The 19,344-nt window shown below is 54.2% G+C and overlaps 4 protein-coding genes across 5 annotated transcripts; 2 read left to right on the top strand and 2 right to left on the bottom strand.

Annotated features, from left to right (window-relative positions):
• Positions 1-176: 176 nt before the first annotated feature.
• Positions 177-13,058, bottom strand: IUM83_10081 (the record flags this gene model as incomplete). 2 transcript variants are annotated; one of them, XM_067934566.1, is made up of 2 exons in its annotated part: positions 177-1,095; positions 11,875-13,058. In XM_067934566.1, 2 exons carry the CDS (start codon positions 13,056-13,058, stop codon positions 177-179), a joined length of 2,103 nt encoding a protein of 700 aa, XP_067793351.1. The 2 variants fall into 2 exon arrangements, with proteins under 2 accessions (XP_067793351.1, XP_067793350.1); XM_067934567.1 differs by lacking the exon at positions 11,875-13,058 and having other exon boundaries at positions 177-746.
• Positions 13,059-13,188: 130 nt separating this feature from the next.
• IUM83_10080 (putative ubiquitin-specific protease) lies at positions 13,189-16,036 on the top strand (the record flags this gene model as incomplete). Its single annotated transcript, XM_067934565.1, has 3 exons — positions 13,189-13,197; positions 13,268-13,789; positions 13,883-16,036. 3 exons carry the CDS (start codon positions 13,189-13,191, stop codon positions 16,034-16,036), a joined length of 2,685 nt encoding a protein of 894 aa, XP_067793461.1.
• A 254-nt stretch (positions 16,037-16,290) lies between these two features.
• IUM83_10079 (50S ribosomal protein L1) lies at positions 16,291-18,324 on the top strand (the record flags this gene model as incomplete). Its single annotated transcript, XM_067934564.1, has 2 exons — positions 16,291-16,857; positions 18,085-18,324. 2 exons carry the CDS (start codon positions 16,291-16,293, stop codon positions 18,322-18,324), a joined length of 807 nt encoding a protein of 268 aa, XP_067793296.1.
• A 156-nt stretch (positions 18,325-18,480) lies between these two features.
• IUM83_10078 (uncharacterized protein) lies at positions 18,481-19,140 on the bottom strand (the record flags this gene model as incomplete). The annotated part of the gene is made up of 1 exon (XM_067934563.1): positions 18,481-19,140. One exon carries the CDS (start codon positions 19,138-19,140, stop codon positions 18,481-18,483), a length of 660 nt encoding a protein of 219 aa, XP_067793295.1.
• Between the last annotated feature and the right edge of the window lie 204 nt (positions 19,141-19,344).

Raw genomic sequence — 19,344 nt, 5'->3', positions numbered from 1 at the left:
ATGGAGCGAAGTTCTGTGGTGTCAATTGCCCAGGTTCATATGGGGAGTCCTGGTCGCCAAAGACTCTTGTTTGGCGTCTGGTATCACCTCCACACGATACAAATGCAATGTTGCGTTCATTTGTCATTACACATTCATTCCGAACAACTTCAACTTGCAGATGTAGCCATGTCGCTTCAATCGTAGATCAGGCTGCGCCACTGCCAGTGCACGATGCAGTTGACGAACTCCGAGATGGAACGCCGCTGCGCGAACGTGAACTGCTTGTTGGGCGGCTCTTCGCGGCGGCAGATCTCGACACGCACGTCTCCCTGGACCTCCGCCTCGAAGCCGCCATCGCTGAATTGCTCGCTGACGCTACCCACGTGACTGCCGTTGATGCTGGCGCTCCTACTTGAGCTGTCGATGCTTCCGTCGCCACTGGCACTGACGTCTCCGTCGTCGGCTGTCCCTGGTTGGGCCACCGCCTGATCCTTGGGCGTGATGAACGTCAAGTGGATAATGAGGTCGAACGTGTCAGGGCACAACAGCAGCAAGTGGCTGCTGTTCTCGTCTTCCTCCTGGAACTGGAACTCGCGCAACTGATCTGCGTAGATGTCCCGTAAGCGTAGCGCTAGCTCCTGCCAGCACACGCCGGACACGCGCAGAAGCTCATCCAGACGCGGGTCCAGCGTCTCTAACGGGGTGCAAATGGACAACCGCAGGCACTCTTCCAGCTGCTGCGGCCCCACTTCCACTCGGAACAAGTCGGTCGGCAATGCAAGCGTGCGTGCGACTTCAGCTCCCGGCCCACGCGTATCGTCAAACAGTAAGCGAGACCACAGCAAATCACGTTCGTAGTGTTGCGCAGCAACATGAAACAGTTCACGTGTAAACAACTGAGCCTCCTGTAGCGCTCGCTCTACCGGAAGTACTGCGTTGCCCACGCCGAGCGCTGACGGCGTGCTCTTCAACAGCAGGAGCTGCACAGAATCCTTGTCCAGAGGTTTGCGAGTCAACGGCTGCGTTGTGATCACCAATGAGTATCCGCCTGAGGGCTCCACCTTGCGGCTTTGGATCGTCGGAATAATCGTAGATGGTGGTCGATGGAAGAAACTACCAGACGAAGAATGACACACAACCGCATCAGGTGTGCCAAACTGCAGTAGATCAAGTACTTCGAAACGCGACCCATGACAAGCAATGTATCGTAGCAAAATCTGTACCAAAATCGACTCGACACAATTCGATTGCAGCGAAGAAGGTTGCAATGCCACCGTTTCCATCCGAATTACGCAGTCATGCCAGAGGGATGACAAAGGTGCAGCAGCCTTGGGAGCTGCATCGCGAGAAGCAAGGGCCAACGATTGCTGGTTTGGTTGCTGCTGATGCTGTTTACCTGCTGCACGTCGCGTAAATCTTGACTGGCGCAACGATGACCGGGGGACGCCACTGCCTGGGGGTGTGATCGTCGCTTGGGCCATTGATCCCCTTGGATCGCTTGGTTTAATCGTAGTAACCCCCCTCTCTGCAATTCTTTTGTTCGTGAATGAGGCTCCCAGTACCGATGTGGTAGGTTTTCTTGGTTCCTCCGGTGGGTCCGGGAAAGCGTGTAGAAAGCACTGAAGCCCTTTGACAATGTTTTGGAACGTGGACGTCTTCTTCCACGCCACGGGTGGAGTTGCCACCAATGCGTCGTCTTCGCCGAGGTGCTTGCCGACACTGTGGCTAGGTCCACTCTGACCTTCATGGAAATCATGAGAGGCACCGACCCACTGAAGCAGATGCTGCTGGAAGTAGCGAATTGTAAATCCATAAATGAGCGCTTGCGTCTTGAGCTGGGCACGTAACCACGCAGCAACACACTGGATCCGTGCACCCGACGCAGCGATAGTTCTCTTTCCCGTCTTCGCAGCCAAACGGTTTTGGAATCGCAAGTCCTGCTGCTCTAAGTCGTGCATGCTTACAAGCACTGCAGTCAATCGTACACCTCGGTGGTCGCATTTTACTTCTAGCACCACCACAGAAAGCGGGTACGCATCATAGTTGGCATTTTTCGGGTCCACTTTCCAGCCTCCAGCTTCTGCAGCAGCTCTTTCAGGGTGGTAAAAGTACTCCGAAAACCCCTCCCCGCCAGGTATATCACCTTCATTCGCAGCTACGTGGTCGACTGGGAACGCTCGGGCATGGCTCCTACTAGTATTTATCGTACGAAGTTGTCGGAACCCTAGCGTTCGCAAGTGCACAGCAAACTCCTTGTAAAATTCGCTTGCCACTTCTAGTCGCAACGGCTCCAAGTTGGCGGCAACCTGCTGTTTAATTCCCCGAACATCCGCACCAGCCCCCGCACCCATGCTAAGTACAGTGTGCTCTGTGTATAGTTTCGCCACGGAACATTCGTCACTGTCAAATACAAATTCGCGCTTATAACTCAACAAATTCACCAGATCCATGCAAGACTGCAGCGCTCGAAGACGATTGCTCCTATCCTCTCCATCTTCGCCTGCAGTCGTCCCAACCATTTCTGCAGCTATCCATCGCTCCACAAATGCTGCCCGGAAACGCTGATGCAGCAAAAGATGTCCACTTGCTATCATATTTGCCACTACATCCTTCGCGACAGGTTCCTCCATTTCTTCATCAGAATTCATAGACCCAAGTCTTCCCAACAAATTAATGCCCACGGTATGGCTGGTTGATCGTGTTTCGAAAGCCTCCCAACGCTTCTCCAGTGCTCCACAGAAGTAAGGCAATGGAGCGTGACTCTTCTTGGGAAAAGATCCCTCTTCGTCATCTTCTAACTCCATGAAATGTAGCCGCCGCTCCGATATAATCTTTGCAGACCACCGTTCTGCATTTCCAGGAAACAAAAACCGAGGCCCCCATGCGCATTCCAAGCGCTTTTTCCATGAACTGTGAATACGGCCGGGGTCAGGTGCCGCTGTTTCCTTGCTACTTCTGCGCTGCATTGACGGTGAAGGCAATGGTAGCCCTGACAGCGACGAAGACGATGACGTCGTTACCAAATCGGTCTGCCCAGACCCTCTTCGACGAGTGCTCGCCTGTAGTGGCATACTTGTTCCTGCTGCTGTACCAGTATTGCTTCCTGTCGAATCTGTATCAATGGTGCCTTGACGAGTAGCCACATTCGAATCCGCTCCATCAGCTGAAGTATGCAGACGCGGTCCTTTGGTGTTATGAAGCGGTAAGTCCCATGGTGCAACGCTATCTGAAGACGTTGAGGTTGAACCAGAATTGGCACCCCTTGTTCCACTAATTCCTGGCCCCCCTCCTATTCGGCCAGGGAAACCGCCACCCCGTGCCCGGGCACGTGCTGCCATCAGTGCCGTGGCAGCTCCTGCGCCCCCTCTCATTCGCGCTGCAACATCGCTTCGATTTCCCCCTGGGAATGGCATACCAGGGCCTGGTCGTTTATTTGGAGACGATGACACGCTGTCGGAGGCGTTGCTCCCAGTAACTATACCACCACTCTTTGTCCTGCCGAGTTGTCCTCCCGAATGGCTGGTACCATCTCCACTGCTGTGCATACTTCTTTGCGACAATGAAGGCCCCGACACCTCTCGCGAAAGATCAGGTATACTCGGTGGCCCCAACTGTGCGCCCATATTCGTGTTGCTTTTACCTCGAGGTCGCTGATATTGGGAATCAAGAGCCTCCGAGGCTGGTTGCGTCTGTGCTTCACGTAAGTAAGTCCCCATTGCAAAGCCGTCAATCGAGCGCAGACGACTTGCATCCAATACTCTTGGAAACCACTCATTGGAGTGCAGGATTGATAACACTGGTGGGCGATATTCGATGAAATGTACAGAAGAATCTTTGCATAGTACGGCCGTACTTTTGCCCATGCTCTTCCCAGTTCGTTCCGTTCTTCCGACGGTCAGGAACAAACTGCGAGGTTGTAGCACGACAGACCCGATAGGAGCTGCCGCTGTGAGGCCTGACTTTTCCAACAGCAGACTTCGTAATAGTTTTTCACGAAGCATACTCCAGGTCAGTACACGCGCCAAATGCGTTGCCAGCGCCTCCACCAAGGCAGAGCTCATGTTGTATCCGTACAGCTGTAAACCCTTGCTTGTGGACAAGTCCACAACATAGTAAAATGACCGCTTTAGTTCCGCGGTTTCACTGGAATCCGATTTCTGGTGATGGTGGCTACTGCTGTTCGAATGTAGCAACACATCTCTCTCCGAAAAACTCGCGTTCTTTGGGAGGTGTGGCTGGTGTGACAGACCTGCCATAACTCCAACCATGGATGAAGACGTTGTCGATGATAGAGAAGGCGCTGTTGGTACTTGCGAGACCAAATTCGAGTCGGAGCTTGCGCCAGTTGATGCCCATGCAAGTGGCATGCGCCCTGAAACAGAATCCAAATCCGAAATTTCAGAATGAATCGAATCCGTTCGCATCAGCGGCTCAATGTGATGGAGCGCTGAGCTCATCGACGCCGTTGTTTCGGTGTCGGAGTCGCTTGAGTCCTGACCATCGTATGCGTCTGAATCACCAGCATGCTTCACAACGAGTCGGAAGTCTTCCGCATAAGGCTCACTCGAGTTCGAAAAAATGTGCACACTGTCTCCGCGGTTCCCAATACTCTCATACACCCCAGAAAGCTTGGATTTCGCATAAACTGCTGGGCGAAGGTGGTGAGGGAGACAACTCAAAAAGCTTCGCACTTGTGCCACGGCGTTTTCGAGATCCCAGGGTGAGATCGACAGGTTCACACCCAGATTTGTCACAGAGGACGAAGGCAAGAGGCATGCGCTCTTGAAAAGCGACACCAATTTGTCCACGTTTTCTGGTAGTTTGGCATGGCTCTCAGATAGATCTAGTATATCTGTATGGGCCTCTTCACCGGAAACGATGTCGCTACTGCCGGCATTTTGGCGCTGCATGGCAATTCCGAGTTTCCTTAGCGTTGCTTCAATGTGGTAGTCGTAAAGAGCCTCATCAAAGAATGTCTCCACAACCTGACTTAATTCTGCATTATGGATAGATCCACGAATCCAAACTTGGCACTTGGCTACCAGCGGAATAGCGTCTTGGGCACTTTCATCGGCTTCTGGGTACAATGCTGCGAGTCCGGGGATATCATGCACGCGTTTGACTCTGTGTGTGCCTTCCAAACCAATCTCGTCTTTCGTTGTAGCCAAAGTCTCGCTTCTACCAGGAGTGTTCCGGACAAGATCGACGCGCAGAAGTGCAAGACCCTTGCCTACTCGGGACATAAATCCTGGCGACAGTCGCAAGTCTGGGTTCAGATTGAGAACGTAAGACGTTTGAGCCACAACCTCAGGGTTGGGAGACGCTGATTCAGCTGGAAGATCCACCCCGCTAGAAGCCACAGTTTTCGCCTCCTGTGTCTTCAAGAAATAAACAGGGGATAAAATCGCTGCATTGAACACCACTGGATCGTTATCTTGCTCTTGAAGCTCTGTCAATGCTTTCCGGTAATCTCTGAAGCAAGCAGGATGCATCCGGGAGCTGTCATGCCCAACTGCATCACGCGATCGCTGTTTGTCTCCGATTGCTCCATCATGCCCTTGTATTATTGCCTTCGAAAGCTCCTCACCAGGAAGGCTAACAGTGCTACCGGCAGAGGCCAGGCTCCCGCGACGTACCCTACGAAACGATCCACTAGTTGGATCTCGTGAACTACGTGCGGGCAATGACCCAACACTTGCAACAGGGCGGACGTATGGGGACAGCTTGAGCGTTTGAGATAAATAGTGCAGCAGTCTCGAGCACTCAGATACCTCTCCAGGTAAAATATACTCCACCATACTTGCTGGAGGAGCAGCGGGTGGGCACAAGAATGCCAAGTCTGTCTGGCTTAACTGGAACTTAGTATTTCGGGCGAGCAGCTTCATAAGCACGACTTGCGTAGCTTCGTCCAGCTTCCGCTCCAACAAACGACACAATTCATGCGTTACTTCTTCACCCGGATCAGATACACCAAATACTTCCAGTCGAATTCCAGGCACCCCTGCAGGTGTTGTTGCGGCTGTTACAGTTGTACCGCCAGTACTTCCTCCAGTACTTGACCTAGCAAGACCATTACGCTCCTGACGCTCCTCAACAGCTTCCCCTCCAGAAACCGACGAGAGCGAATTGTCATAGTAAATGCTGATCTTCATGTAAAAAACGTTCCCATCGCGGTCACGATATACAAAAATGTGGCGGCGGTTGTGTACTTGAAAATGCTCCAATGCTGAAGTGCACAGCATATTGAGAGCAAAGTTGGGTGCTAAACGCTCGTGGAGTTTGAAGAAAGCAAAATACCGCAAGTCACACTCGAACTGCCCAGGCCAGAAAAAGCTGGTTTGTTTTCTTTGTCCATCTAGACCTCCCATGGAATCCAAAGTGCCCATTGACCCTGTTCGCCGTTTGGGTGAACGGGGACTGGATGGTAAATTGCCATTTGGTGGTAGCAGAAGACCATTGCATGTACGTGTTTCGTGAAGTTGCAGCAAAAGCAAAAACTGGTTAACACGCCGACAAACCGCGCGTACACCGAGTTGAAGACGTGTAAGAACTTCCAACCGATTGAAACCACTAGAAGATGCCCCAAAGCGATCCGGATGGTGAAACCGCAAGCTAATATGATCACTTCCCAGTTCAAAGTAGGCCCAATAGGGTATCTCAAAAGTAGGGTTGGACGTGCTTTCTTGGTCTTCCAGGTTCATGTTCACCAAAGTATCTTCAATGGTATCAACGGCTTGCTTATTCTCCACCACGAAATACACTCCATTACAGTGATGTACACTGAGCAAATCACCCCTCTCGAACTCCCGCTTAAACAAATCAATAGGATTCACTGGCGTTTCCTGGCTCCGAGCCACGAATTCCAGCGGATACCTCGCTTTCGTAACGGCGTCATCAGGCAAGTCATCAAACAATCGCTGGACCAGTGAACCGACAGCGGGCGTAATTTCGTTCGCTGACTTCAAGATTGACAAGATTTCCACACTGCACCACTCCTTGATGTCTTTCCTTACGCGGGTTAGAACTTGACGCTGGAAAAGATGGAGCGTAGAAAAGTTGTGGGTTCGCATTGACGGCAATGTGTTGGTTTTGTTGACTTTAACGCGGTTGTTATCCATTTCAAACGGCATCGGAGATGCCACACGCCCACCATCAAACGCTCGTTCATTTGGCAAAGTCAGCGTCACCAAGCGCAACGCGATGCGGCCCAATGGCGTATCCGAAAATGACTCGGCAACATGCATGACATCAGCCGAAGTGGTGTTTCTTTGGGACCCCTGACTTGCCTTTATCGACGCCAAAAAGGCGTTAAACTCCTCCTGTCGGCTGCTGGGGGAAGTCAACTGAGCTTGTGCAACCATATCTTTCCGCATATCCTCGTACGCGGCTGTACTAGAAGACCGACGTAGAACATCAGAGTCAGGTGTAACTCCTGGGGCGTGTGTGTCGGCAGAATTTGACCGAGTATCTCGCGTGCCGTTGAGCACACGACATTCAAACCTGAAGAAGAATGGCACCGAGAAGCTGGATGTGGCCACAGCTACTTCTTTGTTAAACTCTGCATCTTCTTCCACGGTTGCTTGATGCTGTTCATTGTTTGAGTTGTCTTCTGGCGAAGTAATGACTGGCGGTGGTAATTCACGCCCCAAACTACCACGTCGGCGTCTTACACGTTTTTCGCCACCGTCTCGTCCCGATTCAGAGTCGAGTTTATCAGGGCGATTATCAGTAATCGTGTTGTTGTTCTTTTCAGCAGTGCGACTGAGTTGTGCTCCGGAACTTTGGTCAGTGTTGACACCAGCTTCGTGGTGAGACTGGTTGTCATCCCTTTTCTGGCCTGCTTCACCATCGTTGTCGTCGGAATCCTCCATAAGAACATGCAGATCATATTCACTCGAGGACGGGTCTTCATACACGGTATTTTCGCTACCCGTGAAGTAATAGTACTTGGTTCCAGTGATGGGAACAAACGCACTCGAGAGTATCGTTTCAAAGGATTTTGTCAGCTTGTCTTTGAGAATATCCGCACCAATGCCCGCTGAAACCACAGCGGCAGCTGCTGGGCTCAGAGGTGGAATTTTGTGAGATGCAGCAGTTTCCATCATACGATACAGAAGAGTGATGTCAACATCCACGGGAACTTCAATACAACTTGAGAGTGCCTGCAACAGATCACTATGCTGAACAGCCCCTCCTTCACGTAGAGCCATGTACACGCCACGAGAAAAATTATGCTCATGAGCCCGCTTTACTTTCTTGCGGAATCGACGAGACGCAAGGATGCTGTCAGGGCTCTGTCTAGAATGCGACATTCCGACAGAGTCGGAAGGTGGTCGCGCTGCAGGAGACTTTTTCCAAAGCCCGCTTCGATCGAGAGGCAACGCAGGCCGATCATCTCTTACTTTACCACACGGCTTTGAGAAGAACAACTGCTTCAAAATAGTGTGAGGCAAATCCACACGATCCAGCATTTGGCTGCCACTATCATGCAAGTCTGTGGACAATCTAGTGAGCGAACACTCGTAGAATGCAACCTGAAAGAAACCCGATCCCATAACGCCGTTGGCATTTTCGATCAGGAGGTGGAAATCGCAACCATATGATGCACGACGACTGATCTCCTCACAGAATTCATGATCTTCCGGGGTAGATGGAAGGCGGAGCTTTTGGAAATCACGGCCATAACTTTGCTTTTCGTCGCGTGATCCTTGATAATGCCCCATTCGCCAAGATTTGTAGCCTTCGCGGAAACTGCGTCGGCGCTCTTGATAAAGCACGATATCATCCGCCGACACTGACATTCGCACAACTTTAGACTTCGCTCCATCCTCTTCTGCCGCGCGAACAGAGAACTGCTGTTGTGCAGAACTGTCACGATTTCCTTCTTTTCCAGGTGCCTTTTTGGGCAGGTTTAATCTGTTTTCAAATGCATCTTCAATATCACTGGTTTTGAATGATGGGGGCGCCTTGCCTGTACTTTTGTTTTGCACTTGCAGCGTATCCAATGAAGGGAAAAATGCCAAAACCACGCAATCGTCGCTCACAAGCTTAGCGAAACATTTGCCTTTGCTTAAGGCATGGTGGGGTACGCGATCCTTGAAGGTCAGCGACAGGTGGTGCTTCAGCCACAGAGGTAACTGCCCATCCATGCCTTCCCTGAAAAAACGATCGTCTTCAACGCCATTATTCATAAACATGCCAGCTTCCGCAACAACATCTCCGTTGTAATCCGTCCATGAGACTTCACAGTCGCTCAGCCCTCTGAGAGTTAGTTCCAGCATAGAATAGAGGTTCTCGTTAGCTGACGATACCGAAGGCGAATTTCCAGCACTTTTTGATTCTTCCAATCCGCTCGCAGAAATTCTGCCATTTTGCAGATACATCAGGAAATGTTCTGTTGACCGTTTTGAAGTAGCCAGAAGCCTAGCTGTGCTGAATGGAGGAAGAATCATGCCATTCTCAGCTGCTAGTTGCCTATCCATACTCCAGTTGGAGCCGACGATACCATCAGCATCTTTACTCAACTGATTCAGCAACTCGACGTTCTCACGTAGATTAATAATGCAATCAAACGTGTACAAGCACGAAAGAAAGTGGCGGTCACTCTTGAAAATATAGCCGCGGATTAGGTGGAGCAGTTCACTTTCACCCAAGTACGTAGATCCACCATCCCAATCAATACTTACATCCTCTTGTTCCATGGACTTCTGTTCTTCTTCTACAGAACCAATTGATGATATGGAAACTCGATCAGTTCCTCTTGGCGTATTATTTCGATGCGCACCACGGCTTTCATAGTTTTCAAACGGCGTATTGTGCCCAATCGCTTGCTTCAAACTCCAGTGAAACTTGTCGTTATGATCGACTTCGTCGGATAACCGCGTTTTCACGGTACCATGCTGCGGTTCCATCCAGAAAGAAGTCATCAAGCAAGTATCCGAGACGCGGCGAAGTGCATATTGCACTAACGCCGTCTTTGTGTGGCCCTTTTCGTCTTCCATCAAAATCTCCCTACCAAACACCACGCTTTCAACGTGCGCAGCTTGACCATCGTCCCCCTCCTCCATCTTCCAGTCCAAAACCCAGAATCCGCAGCTGATTCGAGCATCGTGTAGCCGACGCATCACGTCCAACAGTGCCGTTAGGTTTGTCACTTCCCATTTCCAACTCGAATGCCACACGTATGCACCAAAAACCCGGTGCAGCTGTAATTCACTACCTCCACAACAAGTACTGGATGGCGGAATAGCTCCTGCATTCTTCTCAGCCTCCAATGTCGGTGAGGCTACATAATAGTCGAAGGGGCCAGGTTCCTGGTCAATACCATGGAGCAGGAGAGTGTCATGTGTCACGAGAAGACGGCTCAGCATGCGATGGCAGAGAATGACAGGAGTTTCTGCCATTGAAGGCGACAGTAATTTTGCTGGAGAGGGCGTCACCGCAACTTCATTGATACCAGCAAAAATCGTGCTCTTCAGATCGTTCAGCACTTGTCGGCGGGTTGATGCTCTCGTCGCAAAGAATGCCACGTGAACTGCGCAGAGCGTTTTGTTTTTAAACTCGAGCCGCACAAAGCAGAGAGCTGCTTTACTCTCTTTTGTGCTGTTGCTTTCTTCGCCTTGCGCGGCATCATCTCCATTGTTGTTTTGACTGCGTTGACGACGTCGCATTGCAATACCCCCTGATGCCGTTGCTGATGACGGCGACGCCTTGGCCCTTGGAGGAGCGTGAGCCTTGTCTGCAGCAGTTGAACATAGAAACTTCAAGAACAAATCTTGTGACAGCTTTTGTGACGACCACTTGACAAGAATGGCGATCAGAGGCTCAGCAAGACTCTCGACTCCAATAGGAATATTCGCACTGTTCGTCCCGTACACATTTGCACCATGGTTGTGGATCATTCCTTGTGACGTATTTCCTGCACCGCGCAAATGCGAGCCTGTGATACCGCGCTCTACCATTCCATGCATTTCATTTCGATAAAATAGATCTGTGCAAGCATCACTTTTAACGATACAAAGAATCTCAAATCGTTCCACAGAAAACCACCGGTGCCACAACACCGTAGAAAGTTCACCAATAATGTTGAAGACTGGATGTGAGCTGGTGATCTTCGGAGTCACAGACGCTGACGACGAGTTCGCGCTTGTGCCAAAAGAGAACTGATTGGCAACGGAATCACTGCTTTCACTAATACTAGCCGTCGCTGTCATCAAGTGCAATAACACACGATCGACGTCCTGAACATTGCGGATAAACTCGTGAACGAAAACTGGTGATGCCATGGAAACGTCTCCACCCCGTCCCCGGGCTGCAGCTCCTATGGTCCTTTCCCCGCCTCCTGAAGGTCGCTGCATCGTATCTTCAAACGCACGGAGAAAGTCTGCATATGCCAGTATGTTCATCTTGACGTACCACTCGCTCCACGCAGTTCTCTGATCTTTAGAAAATATAGATGCAGTTTTCCTTGCTGATGAGGACGGTGGTCCTTTCAATCCTTGTCCACTTGGCCGTCGGCCGGGATGGGACGTTGTGGTACCTGACGTCGCCGGGGTTGCGGTGTTGTCAGTGGTTGTCGACACAACATATTCAAGCCACACATTCTGTTTCCATTGCAGTAAGAACACAATCAAAATCTTTGTGACTTCGTTGGAGCGCCCATTAGCGGCGTTCGCAGCTCCACTGCCATTGTTAGCATGCCGCGGAGAGTCTGTAGTAGCTTGGTTAGACCCTCCGTCCGCCAACAGTGGCTGTTGATAAGTTTTCACGTGGACCTTGTTAATTGAAAACCCTTCGCAAAGCCGCGCCTCCACGATACGATTCACGTCAGCAAAGATACGATATTCATGCACTTTTTCACGCCACATTCGATAGGGGCGGAGAGGCAGCAACGTTCTGCCATCGAACGAGGTGCTATCCATTTCGTTCAGCTTCACCACAGGGGCCGAGTTTGCGTGCACACTCGACTTGCGCAGGAAACACGAGTCTTGCAGTCCCGTCATCTTCTTCGCCACATTACTGCATGTGCTCGTCGTCCCATAGCAAGCTTCATGGATAGCGGCATAATCAAACACTGTTCCACCCGTGTACTCCGCCACGAACCGCAAGAGGTGCGTATCCGGGACGAATCCAAACGTGGCGCTCAATTCGTCTTCTCCGCCTCCGCCGATCCTCAAGAAGTGGCACTGAATGTCATGGCGCACCAGTTGCATCAGCAAATTATCGTACGAGTACGCGTCCCGCACATCCACGACGCCATCCGTGACCAGCACCACCATCGGCGCGCAATCTGAAGGCAGCGAGTTGAGCGCGAAGACGGCGTTCTGCAAGATCCAGTCGAGCGACGCAGGCGTCGCGTTGCCCAGATACCCCCACTGCCCGAGCTCCTGCGCCTGGGCCGCCCAGTCGTTCTCGATGAGCTGGAACCGGTCCTTGATGAGCTGCAGGAAGCTGGCGGCGTTGGCCGGCGTGACGATGTAGCCCTGCATGATGACGCAGAGCGACTCCACGAGCGCGCCCTGCACCAGCACCGACACGTGCAGCTCCGGCGTGAAGGCCAGGCCGCCCACCTCCATGGGGCGCAGCATGCTCCAGATCAAGAGCTCCACGCTCTCGTAGAGCAGGTCCAGGAACAGGCGGCCGCTCGACGGGTCGATGGACAGGATGGAGGGCGACGCGTCCAGGCACAGCACGCAGCGGTAGCGCTGGAACACGGCGGCGACGCGCGTGTCCGGCGTCAAGTGGCCCTGGACGCTGGTCTGCAGCTGCAGCGCGGGTCTGGCGCGCCCTGTCCTGTGGCCGGCGTCCTCCTGCTCGCTCTTCTCGGGCCTCGGCGGCTGCTCGAACAGCACGGCGGCCACGCTCATGCCCTCGCCCAGCTCGATGCCGCGACTGGGCTCGGGCGCCTTCTGGTCCTCCTCGCGCTCGGCGGGCGGCAGCATCTCCAGCGCCAGCTGCCGGAAGTGCCACAGCGACAGCGTCGTGTGGTTCAGCACGCTCACGTCCGCGCCGCGCAGGACCAGCTCCTCCACGCGCGGCAGCGGCGCCGACGCCGGCGCCCCAGCAGGTGGAGCCATTGCGGAATCGAAGTGACCCGGTGCGATGGTGTGGAGACACACCACTTTGTGATGTGGCGCACATTAACTAGTGTTTTTTTCTGGTGTGCGTTACATCAGTAAACCAAAAGATCAGACCACCTGGGGGAGCATGGCCAAGGTACGTCGGGTAGACGCATGCGCCTCCGCCCCGAAGCTCTGACTGACCTTCGCCGCGCTATTGTCGTCAGGGCAAGAAGAAGCAGTCGAGGAAGGGCCACAAGCGCCACGCGCCCAAGCAGAACGGCGCCCCCGCGGAGGACGCGCCCGCCAATGGCGCGGCCAAGCGCCTGGACCGCGATAAGCAGCGCGCGATCGTCAAGCGCCTCGTGACGCAGGCGGACCAGCAGGGGCTGCAGGTGGGAGACCGCCGCTTCGTGCTCTCGGCCAAGTGGTGGGAGCGCTGGTGCGAGTTCGTGGGCTACGACGACCAGCAGGACGCGCCCGCGGCGGGCGCGGCGGCCAACCCGGCGCCCAGCCGCATCAACAACCTGCCGCTGCTCCACGTGAGCGCGGAGACGCCGCTGGACGAGCTCATGGGCGGCCCGCTGCGGCCGCAGCTCAAGGAGAACTACCACTACGTGCTCATCCCGCAGGAGGTCTGGGACGCGCTCGTGATCTGGTACGGCGGAGGCCCCACCATCGCTCGGTTCGTCAAGCAGGTCGGGGACCCAGAGCTCGGCAACGCCTTCAACCGCGTGGACGTCTACCCGGTACGTTTATACCGGGTATGGTTTTTTATTACGTCGATTTTTATTTGGTAGCTTGGAGTTGACTAAATGAAAAAAAAAATGTTTGTCCTCCAGGAACAACCGGAAGATGACGAGCCGGAAGTTACGACAAATGGGACAAAAGACTCCACCACGAAGAAAAAATGCGACACGCCCGCCGAGTCGAAGTTGAATGGCACCAAAAATGATGCTGCTTCTGGCGGCAAGCTGGCTGTGCAGCGGAAACCGAGCGCTGTGAACAGTTCCATCCCGAAGCTCTGTGGAGCCTGTCGGAAGACTACAGGATCGTTGAAGCGGTGTGGCAACTGTCAGCTCATTTGGTACTGCGGTGCGAACTGCCAGATGTCCCACTGGAAGTATCACAAGGGCGTGTGCCGCTCGACGCTCACTGCTGAAGAGAAGGAGGACGAAATCTTGCAGGGATTGAAAGCAGAAAGGCGAGGTAAAATGGGTCTTCGCAATCTGGGCAATACTTGCTTCATGAATTCGGCACTGCAATGCTTGAGTCACGCGGAGCTAATTACTCGTTATTTCTTGAGCAACAAGTACAAGAAGGATTTAAACCGCGATAACCCGCTAGGAACGGGTGGAAATCTCGCTGAAGAGTACGACGGTTTGCTGAAGGAGCTATGGTTCGGCACTGTGCCGAGCACGTCCCCGGCCAGCTTAAAGCGTGCCATCAGTCGCTTTGCGCCCCAGTTTTCTGGTTTCCAACAGCACGATTCGCAGGAATTGCTTGCATACATCATTGATGGCTTGCATGAAGATCTGAACCGTGTCAAACACAAGCCGTACACTGAGGTGAAAGAGTCAGATGGTTCGCAGGACGATGCTGCGGTGGCGAAGGAAGCGTGGGAGCGCCATTTGCTTCGAAATGACAGCATCTTCGTGGATCACGTTCAGGGTCAGTTCAAGTCAACGGTTGTGTGTCCAATTTGCAACAAGGTGTCGATTACGTTCGATCCGTTTAATTGCATTCAACTGGAACTGCCGCAGCAACTGAACCGCCACATAGAAGTCATTTTCGTCCCAAGCGAGCCTGGCAAGTCCATGACTCGGTATCTCGTCGAAGTACCCAAGAAGGGAAGTGTTCTCTTGCTGAAGCGAGCGCTGGCCAAGCTCTGTGGAGTGAGCCCTAGCGCTCTCCTGGCAGCCGACATTTATCAATCGATGAGCTACCGGGTCATCGGGGATACGGAGCGGCTGAACCGACTACGAGAAGATGATCGGATCCTCATGTACCAAGTGGACTACATGCCAACTGACAAAACTGTGCAATACGGTTTTCTTTATCACCGAGTTGAGTCTTCCCTGACGGGCGACCCGCTGCTCTTCACCTACACTGCTTCATCTACGTGTGCGGAGATGTTGGAGAAGTGGAGTGATTTATTGAGTTCACACGTCTCTCAAAAATCAAGCGCGAAGATTCCCAGCAACATGCTATCTCAATGCGTGTATCTTTCGGACCGCGATGGTATGTACTTGCGCAACGAACCCGTTCCTTTCGCTACTGACGCTAAATTTTCCGACTTCGCTACGCTACATGATGACGAGTCATCTGATGAGTTGGTGTTCGCCACGGTTGCCTGGTCCTCCTCGATGTTGTCCTCGTCAGCGTCTCCTCGGCCTGATGTTGAAAAGATCGTCAACCATGAGAGCATACGCGGGAAGTCGAGCGGATATCGCGCACATGAAGGCATTTCTCTCGATGACTGCTTCAGGAACTTCGTGAAACCAGAGACGCTTGATCAGGCAAACTTATGGTACTGCAGCAAGCGCAAAGAACACCGTCAAGCGCGCAAAACCATGGAGATGTGGCGCCTACCCGACGTGTTGGTGCTGTCGCTCAAGCGGTTCGAGTACCGCAATGAGATCCTGCGCGACAAGCTGGACGTGTACGTGGACTTTCCGTTGGAGGGTCTGGACATGTCGCCGTACTGTCTCGAGAAGAGCAGCGGCAAGGACCACCTGAGCTACGACCTGTTCGCAGTGAGCAACCACTACGGCAGCATGGGCTTCGGCCACTACACGGCTTATGCCAAGAGCTGGAAGGACGGCGACGGCGAGATGTTCCCGGGCTGGTACACGTTCGACGACAGTCTCGTGACACCGGCGATGCCCAGTCAGGTCAAATCCAACGCAGCCTACATTTTGTTCTACAAGCGCAAGAACCTCCAGGCCGAGCCGATCCCCAAGCAGGCCCCGAAAGCCGAGGCAAAGCAGAGTTAGCTGCATACCGCCAGTGAACGCCTAGTATCGAGAGCAGAAGGACAGATACTAAGACCAATGTAGACACGCTATTAGATAGATTCCCGTAGCGTCAAATTACCGTTCCCGTTTCGAGCAGTACCGTGACAGGTACGCAGCAAACCAACGAGCCAACTCAAAACCGAAATGACTGGAGTTTGTATAGAAATCGCCCCGTCTAAATTAATAATCTCGTCATCCACCCACAGTTGCCTTCAATACTGTACATCCTGGATATGACGATGGCGGCGGCACCTGCGGCTCCGCCCAGGGCGGGCGCGAGCGAGGCGACTACAGTGTTCCACGACGAGCCGTGGACGGCGGAGGTGGCGCGCCTGCTGCTGGAGGTGGACGAGGGCTGGGTGGGCTACCGCGGCGACGCGGCCTGGAGCTGGCACGAGGAGACGTACACGGCGTTCGCGGCCGTGTGCGCCGAGCGCCGCTGGCCGGCCAACTCACAGGGCGCGTGCGTGGCCATGCTGCACGCATTGCGCACGGGCACCGTCAACATGAAGCTCAGCCGCGCCACGCGCAGCTCCGATGGCTGCGCGCAGTGGTCGCTGGTCGAGATGCGCGAGCTGGGCGCGCAGATGCGGCGCGTGGTGGACGGCCAGCTCCCCACGGCGCGCTGGTCGGCGCAGCTCGTGGTGTTCGTGGCTGCCATGAGGGCCAAGGACGCCAGCTACAGCATCGACGGCCGCTCGGTCGAGGACTTTGCCGTCCGCGCGGGCAAGTACGTCCCCGACCCGATCTTGCGGGTCATCGACCCGAACGGAGACAACGGCAAGACGCCACCGACGGAGGTGGCGAATAGGCGGAGGGCGCCAACGCCGGAGCCACAAAACAGGACGACAACGACGGCGTCAAAGGACGCTCGCAACGATGTACCACGAGCTGCAGTGGCCAACACCAGCAACCTACAGAGATCACCGACACCCGAGCTTGAAGAACGACAAAAGAAAACGACAACGACCGCGGAAGAGTCGAAGAGCGCTGGTAGTAGTGAGCCGCTAGCCTCACCGGGCAACACTAGAAAAGCACAGAGGTTGCCAACGTCGGAGCCTGAGGAACGACAAAAGAGGGCGAAATCTCAAACCAGAAAATCGGCGGCAGCGAAGGACGCTGCGGTGGCGCAGGCCAGAAAGACACGAACGCCGACCCTGGAGCGTGAGCGGCAAAGTCGAACGACCTCCCAAAAGAGACAAACAGCGACGACGGTGGCGGAGAAGGACAGTAAGAAGGTTCTCATGGTCAATACTAGAAAATCACGGAGGACGCTGACGCCGGAGTCGGAAGAACGGCGAACGAGGGTGCCAAAAGGGCAGGCACAGACGGCGAAGGAAGACGCCGATAGTGATGACGCTCCACTTATTGCGGTGGCCAAGACGAGGAAGACACGGAGAACGTCGGAGCCGGAAGACCGGCCAAACGTGACCAGACAAACGGCAGCAATGAAGGACAGTGATGATGAACCGCTAGTGCCACGCAGAAGCACAAGATCGCAATCTACACGAAATGACAGTGATGATGAGCCGCTGGCGACACGCAGAAATACTAGATCGAAATCTGCGCGCCAGGCTCAGAGCAAGAAGAGAGTCCGTAAGAGGAGTGTTGAGTCGGATGGAGACGACTCATATCATGACCCGACATCGGAGGAAGACAGGGACGCGTTCTGGCTGCACCCATTGGAGACGGAGGAGGACAGTGTCCCTGCTACTCAAGAGGTCACGAGTCAAGGGGAATTGTTTCCTCAGCTAGCAGAGCAACCAACTTCTATCAACCCTACCTCTGCAGGTCAAGGTCGACCTCACGGTAAAACCCAGCGGCCTTCCTACGCGTCAAGTCACCATGAAGAACCACTGACTGAAGCACAACCATCTCCTCGCCAGAACTCACCAGCTGAGCATTCACCATCTCCTACAAGTGAAGACCCACCGGTTGAACAGCGTGAGCCTCCGCGCGAAAGTAGCCAAGTTCGAAAGTGTCGCCAAGATTTAGCCGAGCAAGCGCGAACTATGAATGATAGGCAGCGTAGCATGTCGCCAGCACGACAACCGAGCCGCAAGTACCAGCGAGGCCAGAACAACGATCGTGTGCACACTGACGGTCGATCCAGCAACAGCACGCTTTTCCGCAGCCTCAACCCGTACGACCGGCCGGGGAAGCCGTGGGGCGAGTTCGTGGTTGAAGTGCTGCTCGCAGAGAGAACCGCCCGCAACGATGACGAGCTGGACTACGTGCAGTTCGTGAGAGGCCTCTATGAGATTTAGGCCGCGTCGTTGCTGCCTCGAAACGCTTCCCGCTAAGTCGAACTGCTCGCAAGCACACGACCATCGTGCGCGTGCAGACGACGGACCAAACCGAACTGATTGCACCACCAGTACCTACATGCATTTGGAGTTGGAGCTGCTAGCATCGTGTTCTTCCTACAATTGGTGCTCTCCTTTGTTGCGTCTGCTGCTGCCCGGTCGTCGGCTGTTGCCTCCGGCGGACCGTTGGGCGCTCCTGCTACTGGAGCTACTACTGCTGGACTTGCTGCTCGAGCCGAGCCCGGACCTGGAGCTACCTTCTCGTCGCGAGCTGGAGCTGGAGCTGGAGCTTGACGCCGGGTTCTTGTTCTTCTCGGCGCGACGCCGCGCCTGTGCGCGCTTCTTCTTCTTCTCCTCCTCCGACATCTCGTACTTGTAGAACTCCTTCTCGGCTGACGGCAGGTTGCCCGGCTGCGGCGACGTGGGCGACTTGCCGGTCTTGAGCCCGGCGATGCGGTTCTTGGCCAGCACCAGCGCGCTCGCGGCCTTGACGCGGCCGGCGGACGCGACCGTCGCGGCGGTGGACGCCGCCGTCGTGGCCTTCTCCTTGCCCACGGTGGCGGCCGAGGACGCCACCTGGAAGGCCTGCGACGTCTTGACCTTCTCGCGGCCCAGCGTGGCGGCCACCGTGGCGCTCTGGAACGTCGAGGAGCTCTTGGCGGCCGCCAGCGCCTGCGTGCCCTTCTCCTTGCCCATCTCGGCCGCCGCCGCGCCCGCGAAGTACAGCGTGTTGCCGGCGCGGTTGGCCATGCTCTTGAGGTTGTTCAGGTCCATCATGAACGGGACGCAGGGAGAGCCCGGAGACCGTGACTTGTCGACTAACGTCAGCGATTTCGATTATGGCACGGAAGCGCGGGCTCTGCCGTAGAATTCAGGTAAAATACCCATAATGACAGGATTCACCAGCCAATCATAATGAGCGAAGACTGTACATAACGACAATGATTGGGTAAATACCTTATGAGAATATGTCGAGTTTTA

Source organism: Phytophthora cinnamomi (genome assembly GCF_018691715.1).
Source record: "Phytophthora cinnamomi strain GKB4 chromosome Unknown Contig29, whole genome shotgun sequence".
Lineage (NCBI taxonomy): Eukaryota > Oomycota > Peronosporomycetes > Peronosporales > Peronosporaceae > Phytophthora > Phytophthora cinnamomi.
The sequence above is the reverse complement of the archived record's forward strand: the minus strand, read 5'-3'. Positions and strand labels throughout refer to the sequence as shown.